Here is a 25,827-nt window from a genome sequence, read left to right as displayed (position 1 = left end):
GCAGCACACAGGTAGGAAGATGGATTGTTGGATGAATGGATGTAACATTTTGGTGACTGAGGCTGCGACCTGCTGATAAAAGCTCCTCTCGCTGCATTATTACAAAGCAGGAAGAGCTGCCTGCCAACACTCCCAATAAGAACTGATACGAAGCGCACGGTTAGCCACACTTTTCCCATCATGCCACTGTGGCCGTTGTGTCAGGGACGCGGAGTTTCGTTGACCACCCTCAAACAGGTCAAAGTGAAGTAAAACGATCCAAAGCACAGCAGCAAGTTTCACCCATTCAGTCAAACTTTGATCAAATTTACAGTTTATTCTATTTATTAAAAAGCTGTGCTGGTTTCATGAGCATCACGTCCGACTGCTGTGTTCAGTTGAACTTGCCGCACTAGTTTAATGAAGTGCATGAAATGAAGAGCTAAGCCCACAGTCTGTTTCCCACTCTTTCACAAGATGCAGTTTGATGACAAATGTCTGGTACATCATCCAATGGGAAACCATCTTCAAGAGAAGTTTGGCTGAGAGGTCAGCTCAACTGGACTGTATTTCTAGAATTTAATTGTGAATCATTTCAATAGTACAGAAAACTTAAGCATCTTCGGTTTTACCACATTGAGACGTTGGAATCAATCCATCTGCACGAAAGAGCACAAAACATCAGAAAAAAGATACATCACAATGAAATGTGAAGAAACAACTGAGATACCCACACAGAAAGTTCACAGAGTTTTATTCAGGTTCAGATACAATTTGTGTGAAATCAATATTAGTACACAACGAGGTGCTGCTACAGCTTTGTCTTCAATAATCTTTCAATAAACAGTTTAAGGCCGTCGCAAAGGTGATGGATGGAAATCAGCTGCTGGGCTGAGAACATTGAGCAGATTTTTTTTTTTTTTCATTCTTTTCAAAAGCTCAACAGAAATGTGGATCCATATCCACGTGTACAGCTGTAGACTGCGCACTCTGTTTGACTTCATCAATATTTCTATCTTCACATACTTTATGCCACTATTCTTTCTCTTTGAATACAAGTTTTCGAACAGCGTTTCAGTTTTCCTCCTCTACAGACCTTGTGAAGTGATATGCAACAAAAAAAAATGACAGACAAGAAGGGAATAAACCAACCAAGTGAGAGAAACACGGACCCGGAGAGCTAAAGCGGAATCTGCATTTGTCAAAAGGAGACAGTGGTTACAGCGCTGCTCGAGAGAGGGGAAATAAAACAACACAAAACTCTGAAGCAGAAAGAGGAGAGAGAGATGGTGCAATAACATTTTCATAAAGAGAAAAGGTGGAGGGGACAAAATGTGCTCACTTTGTCTCAATAAAGCTTAATTGAAGAAGATTGAAGGAGTGCAGAGGAATTAGAGTTCACTCCACTGGTTAGCTTCCAAGAATTGGGATAAATTATTATTTTTAAGTCCACAAAATTGCAGAACATGATGGATTTTATCGGGACTTCTGAATGCAAACATCCCGCTTCAGTTGCGTCTGGTAACGGCTCCCACACCGGCGCAGCAGTCCAAAACAAGACTCTTTTTTACCTGCTTCACATCAGTTTATGTACAGGGGGAAGGAAAAATCTGACGCTCCGTCTGCAACGTTGAGCCGGAAAAACTGCTGTCATCTTCGTTATCTTGATAGGAGTAAGAAAAAAAAGCTAACAGGATTGTCATGCCTTTGGTTTTGGAGTCCCTTTGATAGGATTAAAGACAAAGCCTGGCACAAACAGAGGCCATGCATTAATCCACCAGGATGATTGTGTCTTCATTTTAAGTCCACGTTCGTAAACAGAAGGAGAAAATTGGAGCTGAGAGGCAGTTGTTTTGTTTCCTTTACCGTGTAGCAGAAATCCTAAAAATCTCCATACCTACGAAAAGAAAACAAGGATAATGGTGAAACGTGGAACCTCCAGGTGAATTAGCTGCGTTTGCATGGTCAACATGTTTTTTTTTAACAATTTAATTGCATTTCTCCCAGCTGAGGGAATTGAACTCTTCTGTTGGTGAAGGTTAATATCTCAATGCTCAAGTTAAATGAGTTAAATATGGTTCTGATCATCTCAGAGAAAAGCACAACTCTGAACAGTGATCTGTAAAAAAAAAGTAAGGATGCACCAATATTACTTTTTAAAGAACAAATGCTAAATTAAAATTGGTGCATCTCTAGGAAAAATTACTCCCTTGAACAAAATGCAGAGCAAAGAAACCAAATATGATCTTTGTGAGTGTGAGAGAGAGAGAGAGACTCACTCCGCCTCGTCAGCAGTGGGAGTGTTGTAGCTCTGAAACAGCGGCTGCATGAAGAGTCCCAGCGTTCCCACCACACACACCAAGATGAAGATCCACAGGAAGAGCCGGTCGATGACCATGGCCACGTACTTCCAGTCCTCTATGATCTGCAGAACAACAGGTTTACGCCACGTTACGTAAGATGCTGAAACAGCAGACCTGCACGGCGCTCCTGATCCATCTAATGCACAACTGACTGATTGTTGAACCTCTGCCCGAAAAAAAACACATTTTATCACAACTCACTGAGGCAAGGTCGAAGCAGGTCGAGTGTATTCATATCCAAGAGCGTATTAGTAATCAGACGCTGTGTTTTATTAACTCAGCTAGAAAGGTTTTTAAGACAACCCGGGGCACTGCAGGATATATTTTTAACTGCTGCAGATGGTTGGTATCAAACAGGAGTGAGGAAGCTTGATCAAAGATCTGCCATCAGCAATTACTACTGCAAAAAGATGTTTGTAATATTTATTAAGTCTTAGTGGAGGTTTAGGAGCTCCAGGCCACAAATTTAGAGTTGAGTTCAGTTTGTCTTCATACAGGAGTGAGTGCTGTTTTTTTTATTATACCTGATATTTTTAGGGGTGGAGAATTTTAGACAAACAATATCAAATAATGAGACTTGATTTGCTTCAGGGGTATACTGGACATTTCAGTTTTTAACTTCTATTTCAAAATGTTGCACTGAGGCAGGCACATTTTCTATTTTTTATTCTATTTTGGGTGATATATGCTCTACATTCTGTGTGTTTTTATTCAGGCTTCCCCTCCTCGTGTCTGGTTGTTGCTCTCCACCCTGACATGTTTCACCTCTGCCTGAGTGTGTGATCGTCTTCGGGACACACGAAAAAAGACAGTTAAAGTCACCAGATGAAGACAATCACACACTCAGACAGGTGAAACACATCAGGGAGCAGCAATCACACATGAGGAGGACAATGAGAGACAGATTCAGACTATCACGATATGTCTGATCCTCCTTTTTCATGATAATCAGCAGTTTTACTTTACCTTGAGTACTTTACCTTTGATTTATTAATGTTTTTTTTTGCACCCTGTTTGTTATAATTTTTCTCTCCTCCTCACCCCTTCATCGTCGTCTTCTGTCTTCATGTGCTCAGCGATGTATCGGACTCCGTCCACTGCCTCGTCCAGGTCGGCCTCGTTCTGAAGGGTCAGATTTCTCCTGAAGTCTGAGAACCCTCCGCTCCCGTCCGGGAGGTCCCCCAGCCTCCAGCAGAACTTTTGGGCCAAGTCCTCGTTGACGTAGAAGGACTCGGAGTCGGTCTGGAGCCCGCCCAGCCTGACGTTGGAGTACTGCCTCTTGTCGGTGCCGCTGCGGGAGTTGTTCTGACAGAGGTTGTTCCGGCTGGCGTACTTCCGGCGGAGTTTCTCGCGGACGTTGGAGGTGCCGGGGCGTCGCATGAGGAGGAAGGTGGGGAGGCGGACCAAGAAGAGCCGCTTGACCCAGTCGGGCATGTAGTGGGTGGAGGGCGAGCGGTGGTGCACGTTGAGGACGCAGACGGTGCTCACGATGGAGAACGTCACCAGGACCATGGTGAACATCAAGTATTTACCTGTGAAAGACAGAGAAGCAAAGAAGAAAGTCAGAGTTCCTTCTTTCTTTGTGCATTATCTAAAAAAAGGCTGCAGATCTCCTTCTCTTCTCTCATTTACCAAAACATCATAGTGAAGCACCACTGTTGCTACGAGCTCTCACACACTGTACAGTATCCTTGTCAGGGATGGATGATAAACCGCCCTCAAAAGCAAATTAGCATAAAATAATCTGGGATTGTTCGCCTCTTGAATACTTGACACGTCTATTTCATTCATCCAAAGGACAATTCATGGAAATATGGACTCTGTAGCTTTTCTTTCCAGTTCTACTGTGACTTCAGCACTTGCTAATGCTGCATTTGACTGAATGTGATGTAAAAAAAAAAAAGGCCATTTTGAATGTTATCAAGAAAAAATATCATAAAATAATCAGATTTGTTTACAACCAAATAACCTATTACAGTTTTGGTAATTTACATTTAAAATGCCAAAGTTATTATGCTATTGGCAGGTATGACATTACAGGCTATTATTTGGAACCCGGAGGGCTTGGCAGCCCTGCCCGAAAGGCACGGTCTCTATTGTTTTATTATTTTACTTCTCGGAGATCGAACCCAAACTTGAGCGCCTAAACCAGCCTCAAAACTCACCAAATTTGGCACACACACTATGACCGGCAAAAAAATTTTAGAAAATAGAAAAATTAACCCCATCTGCTCTCTAGTGCCACCTAGTTATATTATTGGGTGTTACATCAGGTCCAGGTACTCTGGGACATTCTTGGTGAGTTTGCATGTTCTCTTTATGAATGTGTGGGTTTTTTTAAGGCCATCCTGGAAGCCAAAGACATGAGGAGTCAGCAGGTAAACGGGCAAGATCAAAATCAAGATCAAAAGCCTCGTTTCCACTGAGAAGGCTTTGCCAGCATTTAGTGATACAGGTAGGCAAGTGCATATGGGTTCAATATTAGGTCATCTGTCAGGTCATGTTTGCCATCCCGTAAGAAAATCTGCACAAAAATGTCTACTTTGTGAGTGTGTAGAAAAGGATTTGTATTTGTGGGAAAAATACAATAAATAAAAGTTTGTTTGTACAAATCTTGTTTTCAGTGGAAACGAGGTTTAAATTACTCATACAAATGGTAAAACCAAACTGTAACTCAAAATTTCTTGGGGGGGTGAACACGTTTAAAATTAACCTAAATATGACTAACCTATGAGCGGCACTGCCAGAGAGGTGGGCGGCACGATCTTGGAAATCAGCAGCAGGAACACAGTGAGCGCCAGCAGCACGGAGATGCAGAGCGTCATCTTCTCCCCGCAGTCTGACGGCAGGTAGAACACCAGGATGGCCAAAGACGTGATCAGCACGCAGGGGATGATCAGGTTAATGGTGTAAAACAGCGGCTTCCTCTTGATGACGAAATCGTAGGTGATGTCCAGGTAGGTGATGTCGTTGGGGTCCTCGTTCTTGCGCGCGGGGAGCGACACGATGTCCCACTCCCCACTCGGCGTGAAGTCGTCACGGCTGGCGAAGTCGCTGGTGAGGATGAGGTCGACCTCCGTGTGGTCGTAGGTCCACGATCGGAACTTGAGGGTGCAGTTCTGCTGGTCGAAGGGGAAGTTCTGCACCTCGATGGCGCAGGCCGACTTGTAGATGGCCGGGGGGAGCCAGAAGATGTCGCCGGTGTTGGAGACCACGGCGTTGCAATAGAAGGAAACCTCGTACACACCGTCAGCACTGGAAGAACAGTGAAGAGAGAAGAAAAAAACCAAAAATATTTGAACCAGGATGTCAAACACAAAGTCCAATCCGGCCTACAGGATGTGATTACAAGATACAAACATTAATGTAACTGCTGTCTTTCTATTCCTTATTTGTCCACTAGGGTTTTTAGTAAGACCAGCACAGTAAAGACGTGGTTATCAAGTTTTCGGGACCCTCCAGCACAGGGGTGTCAAACACAAGGGCCGTGGGTCAAAACTAGCTCACAAGAGGCTCTTATCCGGTCCATGAATGCACCAAGCAAATGGGAAAATTGTTAAGAAAAACATTTTTTTTAGACAAATTTCAAAGTCGAAGACATAAAAACAGCACTGAGCTGTGATATCAGTAATGCTGTCATAAAAGCCTTGTTGCTACCAAACGAACCTCAAAGCCATGCTGTCAGGGGGAGTTTGGAAAAACATGCAGCAGTTGCTGGATTTCACTATATTTTGTTGCATTAAAATTGGTTTTTATGTTGAGCTTGAAGTCATTTTTTATGCTAACTGTTCAGGTTTGAAAAATATATACTTTCTCATTCCACATTGTCAGTGTCAAAAAAAAGAAAAAAAAAACTTTGGAGTGTAAATTTTAAGGTTATTTTGGCACCATTTTACTGTTCTGGCCCACTCAAGAAGAAATTAGGCTGTGTGTGGTCCCTCAACTGAAATGAGTTTGGCACCCCTGATCGAGCGAGCAATTATTTTTCATCTTTTCCTGCTGACATTAAGACTTCTGGATATCAAATTTCAGGACAGCTAAGAGCTACTTTCATTTGTGAGCAGTTGGCAACGCTGACTCAGAACAGATCAGCCACTCGCTGCAAGATACAGCTGTCCAAGAGAGGTTGCATCAAATCCAAACCGCTTGATTGAGTTGCAGTTACACACTTCAGAGACATGAGTGTTCCACCTGCTTCTGAACTGAAAAGCCCAAGTCTGTCTGAAAAGAAATACTGAGACAAACAGAATTTTTATTGCACTTTCTACTAAGAAAATAAGAATTTTCTAAAAAGTGCAAATGTGCTCCTTTGCACATGAACTAAATAAATCCTGGCGTTGTGTTTGAGCTTGACATCCATGATGTTAACTGTCCTCGCGTATTGCATTCCTGCAGTATGTCACAGCCTCTTTGAGGAAATGTTCGCACTGTTTGGTCCAGTTTAGAAGAATATCAGCCGTAGTAGAGCTTTTAAAAGGAAATGATTTATCCAGTCCATTTTTATGAATGCTTCTCTTTCCACTTCCCAACAGCTTATTTCCATTCTTCTCTTTCTCAAACTGGTTTCAAATATTAAAGAAATCATTAAGAAAAAAACAAACAACTGAAGCAGAAGCGTGTTTTGTATGAGCATACTGTCTTTCTTTCAACCCAAAATAATGAATCTTAGTTGTTTGACCAGTTCAGTTCACCACATATTTGATTTTTTTTTTATTAATCATTTTTATTTGGAGATATTGCAACATGTCACAGCAGGAAAATCAAAGCGTAAATCGGAAGCGCTAATGAATCAATGAAAGTGAATTTATGCAGCACTTCTGAGAAGGAAAACATCACAAAGTGCTCCTCAGTCACCAGAATAGAAAGGGAATAAAGAATCCAGCATCCAAGAGGACGAGGCCAGCTTGAGAAGCTCTGAAACGTTAGCTCTTAGCTGGTGAGAACAACATGCATCAATGCATTCAGCCAAGCACAATGCACTTCTGTAGAAGTCACTGAAGATTTGTCAACAATTTGGTTGAATGCTAGAAACATCTTCTCACTTTGCAGCTGCTTTCTACCTTCAACACTGAGGCGTAAAAAGAAAAAAGCAAATAAATACCAGCAAGAACTGGACTGTAAACCTCTGTCTTTTTATTTCTACTTCCTTCAATCCTCTCTCCACAAGTGCCTCAATCACTTAATCACTTAATCACAGCCTTAATTATAGAGAGCTTTAACCTCTCCCATGTAATGGCAGTGTAACAATTAGACAAGCTCTGATTTGGGAAAATGAAAACATTAGAAAACTACTGCAAAGAAAAGGCTTTTTTTTTAGATTAGCTGTTAGTTTTGACCTTGCAAAGTAATCGCTGGAAACATAAACTCTTTTAGTGCGGAACAACAGGTTGCCGTCTCAGTAACCTCAGCCGCCGACAGGTCCAAAGCCTGACGGCCTCTGCAGAGAGGAGCATTTCTACTAAATTGATTGGAAGTGCCAACCCTTTCCTGAATCGTTGTGGCAGATGGGCTCAGTATTAAACTGACCCTCTGGTAGTGACAGCCATTTTCAAAACTAGGGGCCCCACACCAAATCTTGAGTGGGTTGACATGCACACACTCACTTGTTGTAGAGCACGATGTCAGGAAGCCAGATGTGTTTCGACGGGATTCGTAGTTTCTTGATGCCTTCGTATTTTTCTGGGTCCCATCTCAGCCTGTAGTCGTTCCACTCCTGCAGGGAGAGAACCAGAAGCCTCGTTTCTGACCAGCAAACCGTGCATCTTGATAACTGTGCAGCAAACAGTCGAAACAGTACGGGCCTGTACCTGAAACAGCCACAGATTGGTCGTCATTATCTGCTCCCGCTCATTCTGCAAGAAAGCAACAATCGACTTTTACGCTTTGTCATTTCACTTTATGTTTTCTGCTGGCAGTAACAAAACACACTGAAGGTCAAACCCAAATATCAAAGCATACCTTCAGGTGCCAAATGGAAAAACATGAGCGTTTTGAGTCGAACAAACACACTTTCCAATTGCTTTATAAATGTCACAAAGGAGCTTACAGTTACTTTGACATTACAGCAATAAAGTTGTTTACGTTCTTTCTCTGAGGCTGGAAGGCGGAGGATTATTGCCATCCAGATATTCAGTGGACACACTCGTCCCATCGCTTCCTGGTAGCTGAGGGACTGATGCTGGGCGGGTGCAAGGCTTTCAGGAAAAGAGAGGGACCATGTCCTCCACTAACTCCACAATTCAATTATTCATACAGTGACTCTTTAGCAAGGTGAGCTAACATTCGCCTGTATTCGGGAATGATCCAGTTTTGGCTCAAGTTCAGTCATGCTCCAGATATAAAATGATGGCAGTCATAAGTGCCGAATATGGACGACGAGTTGAGCATGTATGGGTGTATAGAAGCTACATTCAGCATTTTTCGGTCACACCTGTCACCTATACGTTCTTGTGTAGGGTTGTGGAAGGCTGTGGTTGTGGCGTGGGAGTGGATTAAGACAATCTGTAGATCTGTACGTTCACTGACAAGCTCGCCAGCTATTTAAACCCCATGACAGTCAGAAAAAAAGAAAAAAAAAAAACCTTTTGTAAGGACAGTGTTTTGAAATGCCACAATAGAAAAAGCTCAGATGGAGACTGAGTGGCACTGCCTCTCACTCACAGTTCTACAATGTCAGCTTTCCGTGCCTTTTTTTGGAATCACAAACAGACCTGAGCCATCACGTGTGTCATTAGTATCACCCTTTGTGTTTGTTTTCTGTTTGAAAAGACAAAATCTTTGCAGTGGAAAATGTGTGTTGAGTGGTGAGATCACCGTGAAATGATGAAAATGTGAGCAAAAGCAGGAGAGGAAAAAAAAAAAAGCCCCTTCATGTGGAGTCGGAGTTATTTTTATGCCATGTTCTTATCATTCACGTCACACTGGAGTTATCAGACCTGTAACATCTGACACTTTATGAAAAAACAATGCCTGAAGACCAAGCAAAGCCTTGCGCTGCCTTCAGTGGGGTTGTTTTGTGTTACTTCATGGATTTAGTGTAACATCGGTTATGTGTGTATCGTGTTACCTTACAGTGGCTGTACAATCGTCTTCACTCATAAATCACAGAAACGTTGCACCCATTCATCCTTTTTATTGTAACCAGCAGAGCATTTAGTCACATTTCTTCCAAACAGAGGCATGTTGAAGGTCCAGGGCAAGAGATTTACTGCCATCTGAAAAGTCTTCCCTTCAACGAGTGTCGGGAGAACCTGCGGTGGCCATGAGAGACGGGGTAATGCTTCTCCACAGCCAAAGCTAGTCACCGAAACCGCATGCCAGCTCAGAATCGGAGGGATACTATTTTATCAGCAGACAATTAAACAATTTCGCTCAATGGCCAAAAAAGGAGCCTTTTTCTTTTCAGTTTGTCCAGAGAATTTGAGAATTCCAAAGAGTTTGGACAGAAATTTGAGAGAGAGCTGATATGCAAAGCTACGACAGTGTCAGCTACAAGACATTTGGGTTCCTTGTTGGGTCAGAGTGAATGGCCGAAGACAACAGGAAAAGTGTCTTATTTATTATTAATGAATTTATACATAGATATGCATGTTTCAAAAGTGATGATAGAACACAATAAATATTTTGAAAAAAACAGCTTAGCAATAGAAATAATATAGCAGCTTTTTGTTTATTGGGCTTTCATTTGTCTACATTTAATTTTTTCTGAATTTTCCATACTATTTTAGACTGGATTTGTTTAGTTTTTTATGGCTGGTAAATTTTTAAAAACATGTGTAAGAGTGTGAATGAGAGTTTAAAGTTCTTTAATATTACAGCACTTTTCTCTAGATATCAAAAATACATCGAATAAGGAATCCGATCCATGGATTTTCCCCACACACTCTGGTTTCATGCCACAGCCCGAAAACATACATGTGAGGGTAAAATGTTGATTCCAAATTGTCTGCAGACGTGAGCATTTGTGTGTTTGTTCTGTGAGGAACTGACAACCTGTCGGTGATGAACACCACATTTAGAGCATTGCACACTGGGATGGACTCCAGCATCCTGCAACACTGATCAAATAAAACACAACAGCAGATAGATGGATGGATTATGAAGAGGAAGCATGACCATGGGGGCTTTCTATATGGAACTACAGTTCCTCGTGGACTCACTGGATGAAGGAGGTTTGTACTCACCACGCTGATGAGCTGGGAGAGAGAGACCTGTATGGAGATGGTGACCTGTTGGCTCTTGTTGACAGCTGGTCTGATCAGTTTGTTGTAGCGCTCCGGACCCAACAGGTAGTTCACCAGCCGCTCCTCTGCATTCTCTGCCCTGCTGCCTGCAGGGAAACATAGACGGCGGAAAAACCTTTATGACTGTGTTCCATCGATGTGTGGCATACGAATCCTCTGGTTAATGAGGTGGTCTAACAGATCTATTTGAAATACCAAAACATAATAAAAACATATATATATACAGATAATTAATTGAACAGACAAATTCCTGAATGATAAGGAACAGAAAGAAGAGTAAACTTCTCTGACTTGTTCCCACCTGCCTTATCTAAATCTAAAACTGTGGTTTTCAGTCTTTTTTCCTTTGATTCCAACTATTTTCTCTTCAATTTCATCTCTGGTGGACAGAATTGATAAATAAGTGTCATAACAACTTTTGAATATAGGCTGTAAAGTGTTTGTTGTGGTGCAGAATGATGGAAATGTCTACATTTTCACAAAGCCAGACAGTTACTACTGAAAATGACTGTAGCTACGAGTTGTTACGAGGCTGCATTATGCAGCAGCTCATTTGATCATTATAATGTGATTATATTACAACATTAATTTTTATTCCAACCATCCTATGTATGTTGTTACCTTTCTTTTCTTCTTATTTTATTTAGTTGATCATGACAATATGTAAAGAACTTAAATCTTTGTCCTCATTATCTGCTAATAGTTTGTTTTCACAACAAAAATAAATCAAAAACCAACAAAGACTAATTTTTACAGACTTCTTGGCACTTAACTTCTGCACACTCCCTTAAAAAGAACACAATCAGTCAGCCAGGCACTAATGTTGTGTATAAATGCCATGTGTTTGTCCTGCAGCGAACCACTAACTCTGGAACAAAGAGCGAGACGTCTTCTTTTTATTCTTAATACTACAACACACACATCCGGCGTGTGTGTGTGTGTATAAACAAGTTAGTTTACCAAAGGGTGTTCGGGCTGTATCACACATCCTCAGTGAAAGTTTGGGTGTGTGTCTTGCAATCTGACGCTCCACTGCAGGGTTTTAGAGAAAGAGAAGAAACAAGTCATTCATGCATCCTTCCCTCTGTGATGATCCCTGGAGCGCCGTGTCTTCTCACCCCGAAATTATTGGTTATGTAAAAAAGTGATGGCATGAATAAGTTAGAGGAAAAATGCTTCTGACCCCACTCTCTTGGATTTCAATGCCTACTTTGTGTCTCGGCTGTCAAGCTGACTGACAACAGCTAATGTTTAATACTTGGACCACTTCCCTTTCTGCACCGTGAGAATCATCTGTTTTTTTCAGATTACATGTGGACGAGCCTGAACGAGCACAGATGTGCTTTTATCAGCAGCTCCCTGCTGTTCCGGGGTTTCACGTCAGGCTGAGCGTCTTCTGTTGAGGAAACGCAAGTGCCTCTATTAGAAATGAAAAACCGTCATTCGTGGGTTTATTTTAATGGTCACAAAGAAACCTGAGGAATCTGTCTGTGTACGAGGAAGATAAAAATAACAAATCACATTCAGAATTCATCTGAAGAGGAGTTGGTGTCATTCAGGGGTGATGTTTAACTACAGCATGTCTTCAGCATGGTAATTATTGAGGTTAACCAGTGTCAATTGCATAGAGAGGAATGTTTTCCTTAAATCAGGAGTGATAAACACAATTTAGTTCAGGGGCCACATACAGTCTGATTTCATCTTGAATGGCTTGAACTTGTAAAATCCTGCTATGACAACCTTTAAATTTAAACTTTAAAGTTTTACTTGTTGTGGCGCAGAGTATATGTGATGGAAATGTCTTTATTTTTGCAAAACTAACCAAATAGTACAAAAATGACTCCAATATTAACATAAATTCAAATTTAATCAAACCTGGTGCAACAAGATTTCATCATTCATAGCGGCATCACTGATATCTCAGCTCAGGTGTCAGTGCTGCGTTGTTTCTGCTGCTCTGAGGAAAATCTTTTTTTTAAAAAATAGGGAAATGTTTTCTTTGAAATTCTTACAATATGCTGTGTGGTTTGACTGGTGCTTCTTTGTGGGCCGATTTTGGCCTTATGTTGGACACCCCTGCCTTACCTATAGAGCAATAATGACAGCAATTCTTTGTTCATATTTGAACACAATGTCGGTCATTGGAGGAGTTGTAACCTGAACCAGCATTACCTGAACTTTTTTTTTTAATCAGGACGTTTTGTTTTTTTAAATCACTTCAACCAAAAAAAAAAGAATTACATTCATTTGTGTGAAATTATTGAAACAAAGCTGTTATGAAAAAATAAGAACTGTGCAGAAAGGTAAATCATCGATAGCCGTGATCAAATAACTTTTCCAGTTTGTGTAACTTAAGATGTGAAAACTGGTTTGCCCGTTTTACTTGCCATTTGGTGCTATGCTGATGAGAGAGTAAGTCTGTGCCTTTCTGAGGAGCTGAATTGTGCATGCAGACTACAAAAGTGTCTCAGCTCGTCTAACTCAACAACGCAAGGCGGGTTAGTCACGAAGCAGTTTGGGTGGCACAGTCGAGGCGTGGTGAGCACCCTCAAGAAATCTCAATATCAGGGATAACTGATCAAAAAGTGAAAGATGTGTGAACACCAATGTGAAGGAAATTCAAGGTTTTTAATGGTTATTTTAAGAATTATCACCATATTATTACGTATCCAGATCAGTAGTGGGCATTAGTTACAACCCAGATGTAAGTACTTGTTAGAAAGTGTTATGAGTGCATCTACCCTCATAAATGTCTCCCGTTACCTGAAGATGCAGAGTTTTTAAATCTCTACATGTCATTTAAAGACCTGAGGAATGTTGCCAAATATCATTACAGAGAACATGGCCCAGTCGAGTCTCCTAACCTTCAGGGAGATGCAAACACTCACAACAACATGGTGGAAGACACGCAGACGTGCGGGACGCCTTCTAGGTGTATTATACCCTCTAAATCTTTTAAACCTGGATTCCAGCGTATGTTTGCCTTGATGGATGCTGCACAGTAATGCATGACTGTGTTGGCTGTCGGAGGAAATCTTTGTCAGAGTGGTTTTTTGTGGATATACGAACAACAATAGACAACGACTTGTTTTATTTATGGATATTTTAACGGTGATTCTATTATTTAAATGAATATTGCAGTGCACCCCTGGCTTACAGCCAAGTTAAATCAGTTTTAATCTGTTAAACATCCTCCAAAACTTTAGCCCCTATGAATAACGCTCCAAATCAAGGTCATGTTGGTAAAAGAGCGTCCTCCTTTTGGGACAGCGAGACGTCAGTGCCTGTGTGTTTTCCCTAAAAGATGGAGGATGATGCTTCCTTAGTGGTAGGTATAAAATAGCCTTCTGTAAATTATTCAAAGCACCCATCTGCTTTTACTTACGAGTATGAACTGCACACACCCTCTCTGACATAGAAGTTTTGTAAAGTGTGTCACCGTGGTTCATTTCAGTCCAAAACTGATGGCCCTATGCAAACATGCACAACATAACTGTCTCGTGATTTCCAGGGAGATGATCTGATTTTAAACTAAACAAACAGATTGGGCAGGTTATGTAAGATAATTACCACAAGCCTTTTACCTAACTGGAATCTAAACTGCACAGACACACTGGGAAGTTGTTATATAACATAATGAAATTTAATGAAAGCACAGGTACGACTGAAAGCACCGGGGTTTTGTCCTTGATGTTGACTCATCGGTTTAATGTGTTTTGAGGAGTTTCAACTTTAGAAATATATCAAAAGTACAGAAAAGCAATGAATGAGTTAAAGGCTGATTCTCATTTTAATTTAACTCTTAAATGATAAATTGAGTAGACAAGAAACCCTATATGGGATTTCATTAAGATGCAATGTTTCAAGTGAAAACTTATTATTTTTGCTTTTTTGGTTTCAGAAGAGTTTCACGTTTACGCAACATTTTGAAACTGGTCTTCATGTAGGGCCACTAGTGGGTGCTGTTGTTTGTTTTTGTGATGAAACCACACACGGGAAAACAATACAGTATACTAACAATGGGAGAATATTGGACATTCATATGAACAGATGACCAGTCTGGATTATTACTGTGACTCACATCTGAAAATACCACGCCCAGGACAATATGGCCTGGGAGTCACGACATACAGAGCATGTGCAGAAGAACTATTTACTGAGGCATTTTCAAATAAGTTGCGTTTTCAGTGGCTCCAGGCTCAGTCGCTGGGTAAACATAACCAAAAAAATAGAAAAATAAAAAAACTCAACGAAGGTTTTGCATTTTCATTTGAAAACATTGCATGCAAACTGGGCCCATTTAAAGCTTCACTGTCCCTTTAACACTTCTTTCTTTTCTTTCTTTCTTTCTGTCTTTCTTTCTTTCTTTCTTTTTGTTGTTGTTGATTTAAACCACCTTTTGATTACCTGGTTCCGAAACTGTAATACACAAATGAAGTTGCCTGATTTATCAAGTTCTATCTAAACCATGCAAGACACGTATAGTTTGTAAAGCTTTTGTTCTCTGAGCAATAAATTAAAGACATGTAACCAGGTCAGGCTGAAGTTGGAGTATTTTTTTAACTAAATCAGCAGTCTACTCAAGAAAAAATTAGGTTGCGCTCCTTCTTTTTTCTTCTTCAGGCAGTGTAAGGCAATTTAAGCAGACAAAGTTCAAATTAGCTTGTGATGGTGAACATTTACTGCGCATTTGGTAAGTAGCTCCGGCGTTTGATTAAATGTTAATACCTCCTGTAGTTCAACGGAACCTAATTAAGTCGTGGGTTTCGTGCGTGAAAGGGCGTGCGCGAGAAGGGGGGAGGGGGTGTGTTGAGTGTGTTTGCAACTCAAATCTATTCAAGATTTGTGCGTAATGTTCCAAATCAGCACCATGGACAGCGTCTCTGGTCTCCTTTAAACCACTGAGAGTTACTAAAATCACAGAAATTATTGTTGCTCACTTCCCAAGCACAAATTCCTCATTATTTAACCAAACATGCTTATAAATATGTAGAATATAAAAGAACTTACTTGCGAGAGAGAGGATAATGAGCAGGAGCGCAGTGTTGGTGGTCTTCATCTCTTTGCGCAAACTTTCAAACGTTGTTCTTAAAAAAAATAGTAAACACCAAAAGGAACTGTTCAAATGAACTGATTGCACGGTGTATGTATATTCCGTCGTGACAGAGTCAGTCTTCTTTCGTGCTGTTGCCACACATATGGTCCACAATCTATCTCCGATGGTTGCGCAATGCGAAAAGCAGAGGGGGGAAAAAGAAACTTTGGTAACTATTTTAATGTTTTTACCCGAAAATGTTTGTTTGAAAGTGGCAACATGATGAGTCTTAATTTCACACCACTTTCCAAGACGTTGGATGTCCGTTTGCGCGCTGCTCCTTCACATCAGCTGGGACTTGAAATCGCTCTCCATCCAAATCCGACGGTCCACACGTGCGCCACGTTGTTGCTGATTCCGCCGCCGTCCCGGAAAAATAAATCTACTTTGCTCTTTTCTGTGCGTGAAGTGAAGCGCCAGCCTTTACCTTAAGTTCATCCTGTGCCGTTGAAAGTTACGAGACTGGCCCAGCTGCTGGATGCGGTGCGCGGAGCGCGCAGCCGGGGGGCGCGGCGCGCGTTACGCACCGGCTCCTCCGGGTCACAGCCAGCGGCAGCGGGCAGCTGAAGTCCGTCAAGAGGCCGAACAAGACGTTGATTCCCCCCCATAAAACTCCCAGTGGCTCGGAGAAGAGAGGAGGTGAAGCAGGAGGAGGGGGAAGCACGCTGTGTGTTTCTGACTGTGTGTTTGTTCGCGCTCTGACATTGAGATCGCGCTGGAAATAATAAACAGATGGGAATAGTGATCGGCTGAGGAATAACGATGAAGTAGGAATAAACACGATAACCTGCTGTATATAATGTAATTCTATATTTTAAAGTTTTGTGGCTACGTCTACCTAAGCAAACAGCAGAGAACGAGCCAGCATGAAAATGATTTCCAACTTTATGGGATCGGTATTCATTTGCTTACTTTAAACAAATATAAGCATCAACTCGAGACTTCGTGGAAATCGTGCGGTTTTAGGGCTCCTGGGTCACTCCATAGTCCAAATATGCAATTAGTGAAAATAATTGGACACTGGAAAATTGTCATGTCTGTAAGAAATATAAAAGTCAGTGTATCCCACATGGCAGAGAGGCATAACTTGTGTGTGCATGTATCCAAACACTGCATCATTGTGCACATGCACTAAGACTTCATGTAGTGGTTTACATTCTCTCTTAAAAAAAAAAAAAAAAACTTTACAGTTTGAGTCCAGGCTTTTGGCCTTTCCGTGTTTTTCCCGGTGTGTAAGGGGCGTCTTTTCTGGATGATCTGGTTTCCTTCAAAAACATCCATTTGATGTTATGTGGCACTAATTCTTGGCTCCAGGCTCCTGTCACCCTAAAGTGGTTAAGAAGGTGTAGAAGACTGATATTTGATGACATGATGGTAAACTGAAAAGACATGAGTGAAAGAAATCATTCTTGAATGAGATCTAACAAGAAATATTCATCATTATACACTCATGCAAATTAAACTTTTTGCACATTTGAATGAGATACAGTCCATTTCCATCAATAAAAGCATAAACTGCATTACCTGACATGAGCTGAAAGTGTCTGGAAACCACAGTGGAAGACCTGGCAGCGTCAGCCATCAAAGGAATATAAAGTATTTATAACAAACAAAATAAATAACCAAAAGCCGTCCAGTTATGCATTCTCCTCTGGGGCTGTGCTAACTCAAGAGCCAAAAACCTATACAATATTGTAGTTTCACTCATCTGAGTCTTTACATCTTGTGCGGTATACTGTGCAAAACTCTATTTGCTTTTCTGTCATGGGAGGTAAATAAATGTCATTGTTAAGAACTTTTAGTGAAATATTGAAAAGTTGAACAGATTATTATGATTTCAAGAAAAGTATTTAACAGTTATTATATTAGATAGGTTTTGATGGCATGCCATTCTTGCAAGGCATGCTTCCAGTCAAAGTGCAGAAACAATCTTGTTAAGTTAACTGGACAATTTATGTTCTCTGTGTATGTGTTTATGTGAGAGGCTAGTCACCTAGCTTCAGCTGTGTAAGGTGGTGTTGGACAAAAACATAAAGAACAGCTCAGTTGATATTTAATGTAAATCACATCCATTTACCCATCCATCCATCCATTCATCCATCCATCCACCCAGTAGCATCATGGTGTTGAAGCTGTACGACTGCATTCATTCATCCATCAAGTCAGTTTTTATATCAAGTTAAGGGGCTTATGCAGGCTCACGCCGGGCTTAAAGCGATACTTCAACATTTTGGCAAATTGGCCCATTTAGCACAATTCGTTAGTCATTTGGAACAGCATACTTACTTTTTTTGTGAGGGCGAGCTGTTGTTTATTCAGAGGTGAGTCGGGGAAGGTTTTCGGGACGGACACAATGGAAGTGAATGGTATTTTTGTTCCCCCTCGTCAAACTCATCAAATACACAATCCAACAACCCCAAAACACTTTGGTGGACACGTTATAATCCGCACATTCACTACGCTGTGAAATATTAATGCAAAATTACCAGATTGAGTTGTTTATGCAAAGATTGCTGAGACGGAACTACTTACTAAACATGGCGTCTGGGTGTAGTGATTTCAAAAGAAAAAGTAGTTCCCAGTATTTGCTTCAGTGTCGTAACGCTACAATATTATTTGCTGGTGTTCCACAGCGTAGTGAATGTGTGGATTATAACGTGTCCACCAAAGTGTTTTGGGGTTGTTGGATTGTGTATTTGATGAGTTTGACGAGGGGGAACAAAAATACCATCCACTTCCATTGTGTCCGTCCCGAAAACCTTCCCCGACTCACCTCTGAATAAACAACAGCTCGCCCTCACAAAAAAAGTAAGTATGCTGTTCGAAATGACTGAGGAATTGTGCTAAATGGGCCAACTTGCCAAAATGTTGAAGTATCGCTTTAAGCCAGTGAAATTTTGAATAGTTTGAGAGAAAGCAGGAACTTTACTCTTAAATCATTATCACTAATTGGTACTGTGTATTCCTTTTGCAGTGATTATTGAATAACTGCAAACACCAACATGTTTTCATGGTTTTATTGTGCTCAACTCTTTTTTTTTTTTTATCTTTCCAGATTTTACCCTTTATTGAGCAGTTATTGAAACTCTTGGGACTTGTGCTCAAAAACTAAAAAAAAAAAAGTTGTTTTTTTTTTCTTATTACACATTCATGCTTATTTTTGGCAGGTTATTTAGTTAATTGAGTTTTTTTGTTGCTAGTTGGTCATTTGGTGACAGTAGTTAGGCACATGTTGTGTATGTTAGAGGACATAGGTGACTGGAAGAGGAAGACACACAGTTCTCACCAGATGGACCACCAGGACAAAAATTTACAACTCTCAAGGAAAACTGCTACCTTTATCTTTTGCTTTCTTCCAACAATCAACTAAACTATAAATAGACGGACTGTAAATTCTGTTTTTGAGGCAGTGTTTGTTCCCTCCTGCTCCACCTGTGTTATACTGGCAATAACAGGACAGTGGAACAATGAAGAAATGTCATTACATACTGTAACTTGCACTAGTTTAATGTGTATCATGAGAAATGAGTGGCAGACGTGTTTGTACAATGACTATCAGAGAGTATAGCACTACTCAAGTTAATGGTGAAGGTTACAGGAAACTTGCTGAAGTTAGTTTTAAGGTTGCAGTAAGACATGAGGTTCCCAAATATGAAAGTTAGGAATGTTCTCTAAGCAATACATGGGTACCCCCTTTAGCCATAGCGTGACATCAATACCATCCGGGTGCCACCTCAGGCATGATGGGTTGATAGACAGCGTGTAACTCACCCAAACGCTTCGGCGAGGTAATGGCCCGTACAAACGCAGTCTTGCATGCCCCCCCTGTAGCTTCTGCTGTCACCAAGGACTCAAAGGGAGGCTGACACCGAGCCTCCAGGAGTAAGCGCAGGAGCCATGCTAGAGCTCATGGGGCTCTTGAGGGTTGAAGCCTCAGAGCCAGAGAAGAATCGACAGCAGGTTGTGGTTCCCAGCTGTGCCATTTGCAGCTCCATATTGCTGCCACATATACCTTTAAGGTAGAGGGAGATTGATCTCTTTTCAGAATAGACTGCAAGGAATCTAAGACCATGGAGACTGGGCAAAGCATGAGGTCCTCCTTGCAGATGTTGCACCACTTAACAACCTCCACCTATTGTCGTACAGCAGCCAGGTGGGCGGCACTCTGGTATTCAGAATGGTCCTCCTGACAGGCTCCATACAGCTGCCCTACAGCATTGTGGGCTTCTCAGTAGCCAAACTCATAAGCGGAAACGGTGAGGACCGGAGTGCCAACCTAAGTCCGTGTCGAGACAACAGATCCCTGTTGTTGGGGATATGCCATGGTTCACTGTGAGAGTCTGTGCAGCAAGATAAACCATGCCTGAGCTTACTAGAAGACCACCAGCAACAGCATGTGGCCTTCTTAAAGAATTCTCTGGGGTGTCTGCCAGATCAGAGGGAGCAGGATGTGAAGGAGGCCCTATAGCCAATGGTGCACCAGCACATCCTGGCCCAGAGGGCTGGTGGATTCCCTCGGGGAGAACCAAAGTGGACCGTGGGTTGAAACCTCTGAGGTGAAGTGATCGATGATCGATGCTGAAAAGACCTCAAATTGAGTGTAACGGGTGGAGACACCACTCACATGGTGGAGGACTCCGATGGGAGAGGGGGTCTGCCAGCTGGTTCAAGTCCCCCAGAAGATACATGGCCCACAGGCTGGCCAGACAGGGGTCAGCCCACCTAAGAAGTTGCTGAGAGACCTGCAATAGCCGGGTGAACATGGTGCTGCCCTGGTGGCCGATGTGGAAGACGGCCAAGGTGCTGTGTGACCATTCAAATGTGTGCCTTCCGTTCAGTCATGACAAGAAGTGTTCAAGGACCGGGTGTACTGCTCACAGTTCCAGCACATTGATGTGATCTGTGCTGTTCCACAGAGACCACTGTCCCTGAAATGCTGTATGCTGCCAAATGGCACCCCTCCCTGAGAGACTGGCACTGTGGTGACAGTCTCGTTTCGAGCTCAGACCATACCCAATGGGACGCCTCTTGAGAACAAAGTCCTGTCTCCCAATGGGACCAGGGCCAAGATACACTGCTGGAACACCCCAAGCTTCTTGTGATGGTGCCACTTGGCATCCCAGTGGAAGCCGTTCAGCCACCTCTGCAGGGTGTGCAATGACAGCAAACCCCGCGTGACCACAGCTGCCATGGACATCCGCTTGCCTAGACTTATACAGGAAAGCAACGTGCAGCAACAACCTGTCTCTCTCTGGAAAGTGTGTGAAGGTGAAGAAAATTGTCTACTCTGCGAGGCTGGGCCTCCATGGTCATGGTGCCCAAGGCCATACCAATAAACGTCACTCACTGAGAGGGATTCAGGCAAGACCTATGTGGATTAACCCTGAGGCCTAACTGAGCCACATTTGCAAGGAACCTGGCAGTATCCCGGACCACCTGAGCTCATGACGGTGCACAAATCAGCCAGTTGCCCAGGAGCGGCAGCATTTTCATGGCCTGCAACCATCCTTCAGTGTCGCCTCTTTCATTGTGAAGTAGGATTGACCAAGTGTTGGATTGTTCAGTGTACGTCTGTTCTGTCAGAACAGAACTCACCCACCTGGCACCTTTGTCCAGGGTGAACTTTCTCCTGCTGTGCGGTCTGTGTACCTTGTGTGATTGGTCAGATTTTTGTTGCTTACTTATCCATTCCACCATAAATTAGGCCGAATGGCATTTTATAAGTACTTACCGATACTTATCAGTACTCAGTATTGGCAAGAAGCTACATATTAGTACTCGTACTTGTACTGGTGCATCTCTAGAAAAATTCAGTGTTTCTCCTTCCACCCTCACCTCAAAATCCTCCAGTTGTGGAGTTCATACCCTTCACATGTGGGCTCTGGTTTTATATCTGTGTGCATGGTGTGCATTCAGTTCACACATGAATATTTTTATGAGTTGGAACGGGCACATGCGACGATCGCAGTAAGAGAAGAGTCATGTCGCAGACCACTCTCGGTGGAAAGAGGCAGAGCTGGGCGCGAAGGCAGTAATGTGTGGAAGACATGAACAGCAGACTGCACCTCTTTTAGACATTTCTGCTGGTGGTTGATGAATAAACCATCACAGATTCAGCAACTAACAACTGTCAAGCATACAGAGGAAGTTTCTGTCACTTTCTTATTGTTCTGGAGATGTACAGTTGTCATTTTTTTCCGATAATACTAAACATAAATCTATGTATTTGTTTCCTTCTCAATTAAACTTAATCTCATTTATTAGAACTATTCCTGTCAAACCTTAAACTAACGAAAATTCTACATCTATGCTATAGTTGATGGGGGCACCATGTGTGTAAATCCCTCACAATCCGAGTCATATAAGTAACACATTACTCCCTTATACGGCCCAGTGGAGATTTCAATCTGCTGTAATGGAAGTGAATGTCTGCCTCAGTCAAGTTAACTGGCACAAGGGTGCCACATTTTACAGCAACTGCTCCATCACTGCTTCGGTCTCGCAGCTTCCAGGCTGATAAATAAAAGTGCACAGATCACACCTGTCATATTTATGTATCTGTAGCAAGGACACAATGTGTGCTGGGGGATTCATAAATCAACAAGTTACACAGGGGGAGGTGAAGGTGTTAAGACTTTTATAGAGGTCTGTTTTTAATCTGTATTTGTCCAGATGAGGTCTGCTGTGTGTGCACATGACAAAGGTTGGCAAGTTAGTGACAAATAACATTTTTTTTTTACATTTCAATATCAAATCTCAGGTGAAAGTGCTAATGTTAGCCTATCAACTCATTATACGCAAAGTAAATGCATCTTAGACACATTTAGATTGACATCACAAAGTTTTCAAGTGACAATGCAAAACTTCCATTGCATTTTGGGAGTCATGAGTCCCAGTCCAGATTCTCCTGGACTCCCGGAGAGCTGACAGTCACCATAATAACAATCCAACTTGCTTGTCTGTCCATACGAATGTCTGTGTTCTCCAATATATAGTGCATTGTTCTCTGTGTGTGTGCTTTCATTTCTAAAACAACCAACAGCACCAACTACTGGCCCAACATAAAAACTGCATCATTTTCAAAATGTTGCTGTGTAAACACAAAATTTTTTGGGGAACAAAAACACAAAAATAATGCGTTTTCACTTGAAATGTCATGAAAACAGCCTAAGTTTGTTTCTTGAGGGACTAATTAAACTTTTAATTGCCTTTGAAACGCTGTATATTTATAAAATTGCACCACTGTCAAACAAATTACTTAAAACTGGCATTTTGTTGTTTCTGTTGTTTTGGTTTTGCTCATAATGAAAAGAGATTAAAAAGTAGATCAGTCACAGGGAAAGTAACCGAGCGAGAATGGAAGGTAATTTACTTTCATCTTTCAGTGACGTATTGTGTCTGCATCAGAAAGACGGACATGACACAAAAACAAACAATCTGAACAGCAACACAGTTCAGGATGTGAAGTAGCAGTGACCCTGTAGGCCGATGTCAGTCCAAAGCCATGAAAGCCGACATCCTGTTGAATGAGTGATGGTCAGTTTGCGGTAAAAGTTTCATGCACCAGCTGATCTTTGGCTGATCATTTTCTAAAATCCTCCTAAGACACTAAAGGAGAAGTCATCAAGAGTTCAGGAGCAGTAAGAGTCCGCCCGGCACTCCGCCTTTGCAGTAGTGCATAGCAGAGGGTGGTGTGCAGGGCGGAGGGACTCCATCAGCAGGTCTGAGTTGGATGGCTCGCATCCAACTAGATATGCACAGCTCAGCCGGAGGGGCCGGGTGGGGTGGGGGTCGGGAGAGAGTAGTAGATCTGAGTGTAAAAGGCATACTAATGGGAGGTGTGGGGTGATGTGATAAGGTGAAGTCGATGGAGTCGGGAGTGAAGCCTGGGGAGATGCAGCGCCGCTCTCCACACACCTGATAAATGTTGTCAGATGCAACTCAAACATCAGAGGCCATCGCTGCCATTTCATGTTGTTTGATGATAACAAAGTAGCCGAATTTAGCTGCAATTATTCAGACAGAAGAAAGTTTTGGAACAAGCCAAAAAAATCAAAGTGCAACTCCAGCCAATGTACAAAAAAAAAGAAAAACTCAAATCTGCACTGCACAGGAGTAGTCAGAAGGTTTTAAAATGTGATGTTGCAGGCGTAAAGGACACCATCGTGTAAATCAGGGGCATCTATTTAGGAGTTTCTCATTTCTCAAAATCTGCTCTTTATGACAGTCCTCGTCAACTGTTTACCAAAACAGTCATTTTCATTTCAGGGACAGCATTGTGATGTATTGTTGATTTTTTTTTTCCTGCAAAAATCTGCAAGTCATAAATCTTTGCTGATGCTGTTTAGTCTTGCAATACAAGAGTGCACCACAAGATGGTGTATTGGTAATCATATAAAGGAGCAGCAGTGCTCACAGGCCCCATTTCCACAACGCTGCTGCTAGTTAAAATCTAGCATTGATCAATAAAAATCTTAAAACGAATCCTTAAAGACACAAGGGTTGAAAGAAAGAAAGATTCAACTGTGAAACTGTTTCTGCAACCAAATACATATTGAAATTTTCTGTGAACATGTGTGTATGGTTACTTTCAGTTGCCAGTTTTCCACATCTTTAAAGTATACATACATATATATGTATATATATATATATATATATATATATATATATATATATATATATATATATATATATATATATATATATATATACATACATACATACATATACGTATGTTTTTTCATGTCTAAAAGTACCTCTCTATAGAATCAACTCATGTCAATCAATCTATATTAATCTAATGAGTTTTACAGACACTCAGCTGTCTTCAGAAACATGAATCTCTTTCTCTTCTTGGCACGATTTTCTCAGAATAACATACATTTCTTGCTGTTCTGGAAGTGATCCATTATATCTAGAAATAAACTCTTACTTGTCTTACTTGACACATTAATTTAAATAATTTCTGGGGGGGCTCAGTGTGAGATGTTAAAGTTTTAATACAGATCCACACAATATTTCATCCAAAACATGAGCAGGACATGTACCTATTGCTCTTTCCTGGTCAAGTCCATCTCATTATGTAATTTACAGGAACCAGTTTACTTCTAATTTGTGTTTTCAGACTATAAGGAAACTGCAGTACTTATCTATCAAGGGAAACATGCAAACTCACCAACCTGAATTGAACAAATGAATCTCTGTGTGTCACTGTGAGACAGCAGTGCTAGCCACTACTCCACCATGCTGCTAAGACACCCCACTGCAGATTGTGCAACTCAACTCCTTTGACCAATCGCACTTGAAGCAATTGAAGCAATTACTAAAGGTTTCTTTCTTATGTCTGAATTCTTGCTTGTGTTGTACATCGCTTTGGACGAAAGCGTCTGCTAAATTAAATTGTAGAATTCACTATAAGAGAAAGCTCTACAGCTCTAAACTTAAAAAAAACAAAAAAAAAAAAAAAACGTATGAAACCTCCCTCTAGTGGTGATAAAGATAACTGCAGATGTTGTGCTTTAGTCAAAAGTCTATCTCAATAATTAGGTTTAAAAGTAATGTCCTATTTTTACCTTTTGTAGGATTTTAGGCATTTTGTTTATTCATTTGTGTAATGGCAGAGGGTGAGTAGAGGAGTGGGTTTTATTTGTTTATTTTTAAACCTGTACTTTGTGCTGACATTTATTGTCCAAAAATGTTTGATAAAGTTTAAATTGATTTGATGTTTCAGATAATTCTACTAATGGCGTGTAGAAATAGTCTATTGTCACTTGCTATAAACTGGGATTACATGGAAACACTCACTGGGAGCGTAATATGCTTTTCTACTTCAAACACTACTTATCACAAATCTGACACAAAGCAGCTGGTTTTAATGCGTCATTAGGCATTTTCTCTTTTTCAAATAAATATTTCTTTTTTCTTAGTTTTTAGATGAGATTATTTTTTATTGAAGTAACAAGTGATTTCAAGAATTTGCACACTTTTATAATCTCATTCTTACAAAAATCCTTCTGAATTTGGAGGTGAAACACACTTTTATTCTTAATAAATTTGGGATTTTTTTCCCCCTTACATTGAAACACTTTTTGTAGAATAATAAAGAGATGCAATATCGTAAATTTTACAAGGATTACTCTTTAATTTA

At 41.3% G+C, this 25,827-nt stretch overlaps 1 protein-coding gene across 1 annotated transcript; it reads right to left on the bottom strand.

Annotated features, from left to right (window-relative positions):
* Window positions 1-1,812: 1,812 nt before the first annotated feature.
* On the bottom strand, window positions 1,813-10,663 carry LOC115390967 (neuronal acetylcholine receptor subunit beta-2-like). The gene is made up of 7 exons (XM_030095033.1): window positions 10,526-10,663; window positions 8,150-8,194; window positions 7,946-8,055; window positions 5,071-5,597; window positions 3,384-3,874; window positions 2,259-2,404; window positions 1,813-1,876 (listed from the first exon to the last, which is right to left on the bottom strand). Exons 2-7 carry the CDS (start codon window positions 8,174-8,176, stop codon window positions 1,861-1,863), a joined length of 1,317 nt encoding a protein of 438 aa, XP_029950893.1. The 5' UTR covers window positions 8,177-8,194; window positions 10,526-10,663; the 3' UTR covers window positions 1,813-1,860.
* Window positions 10,664-25,827: the final 15,164 nt, after the last annotated feature.

The sequence above is a fragment of the Salarias fasciatus genome, chromosome 6 (genome assembly GCF_902148845.1).
Source record: "Salarias fasciatus chromosome 6, fSalaFa1.1, whole genome shotgun sequence".
In the NCBI taxonomy this organism is placed as follows: domain Eukaryota; kingdom Metazoa; phylum Chordata; class Actinopteri; order Blenniiformes; family Blenniidae; genus Salarias; species Salarias fasciatus.
Note: the sequence above shows the minus strand (reverse complement) of the source record. Positions and strands in the feature narration are given on the sequence as shown.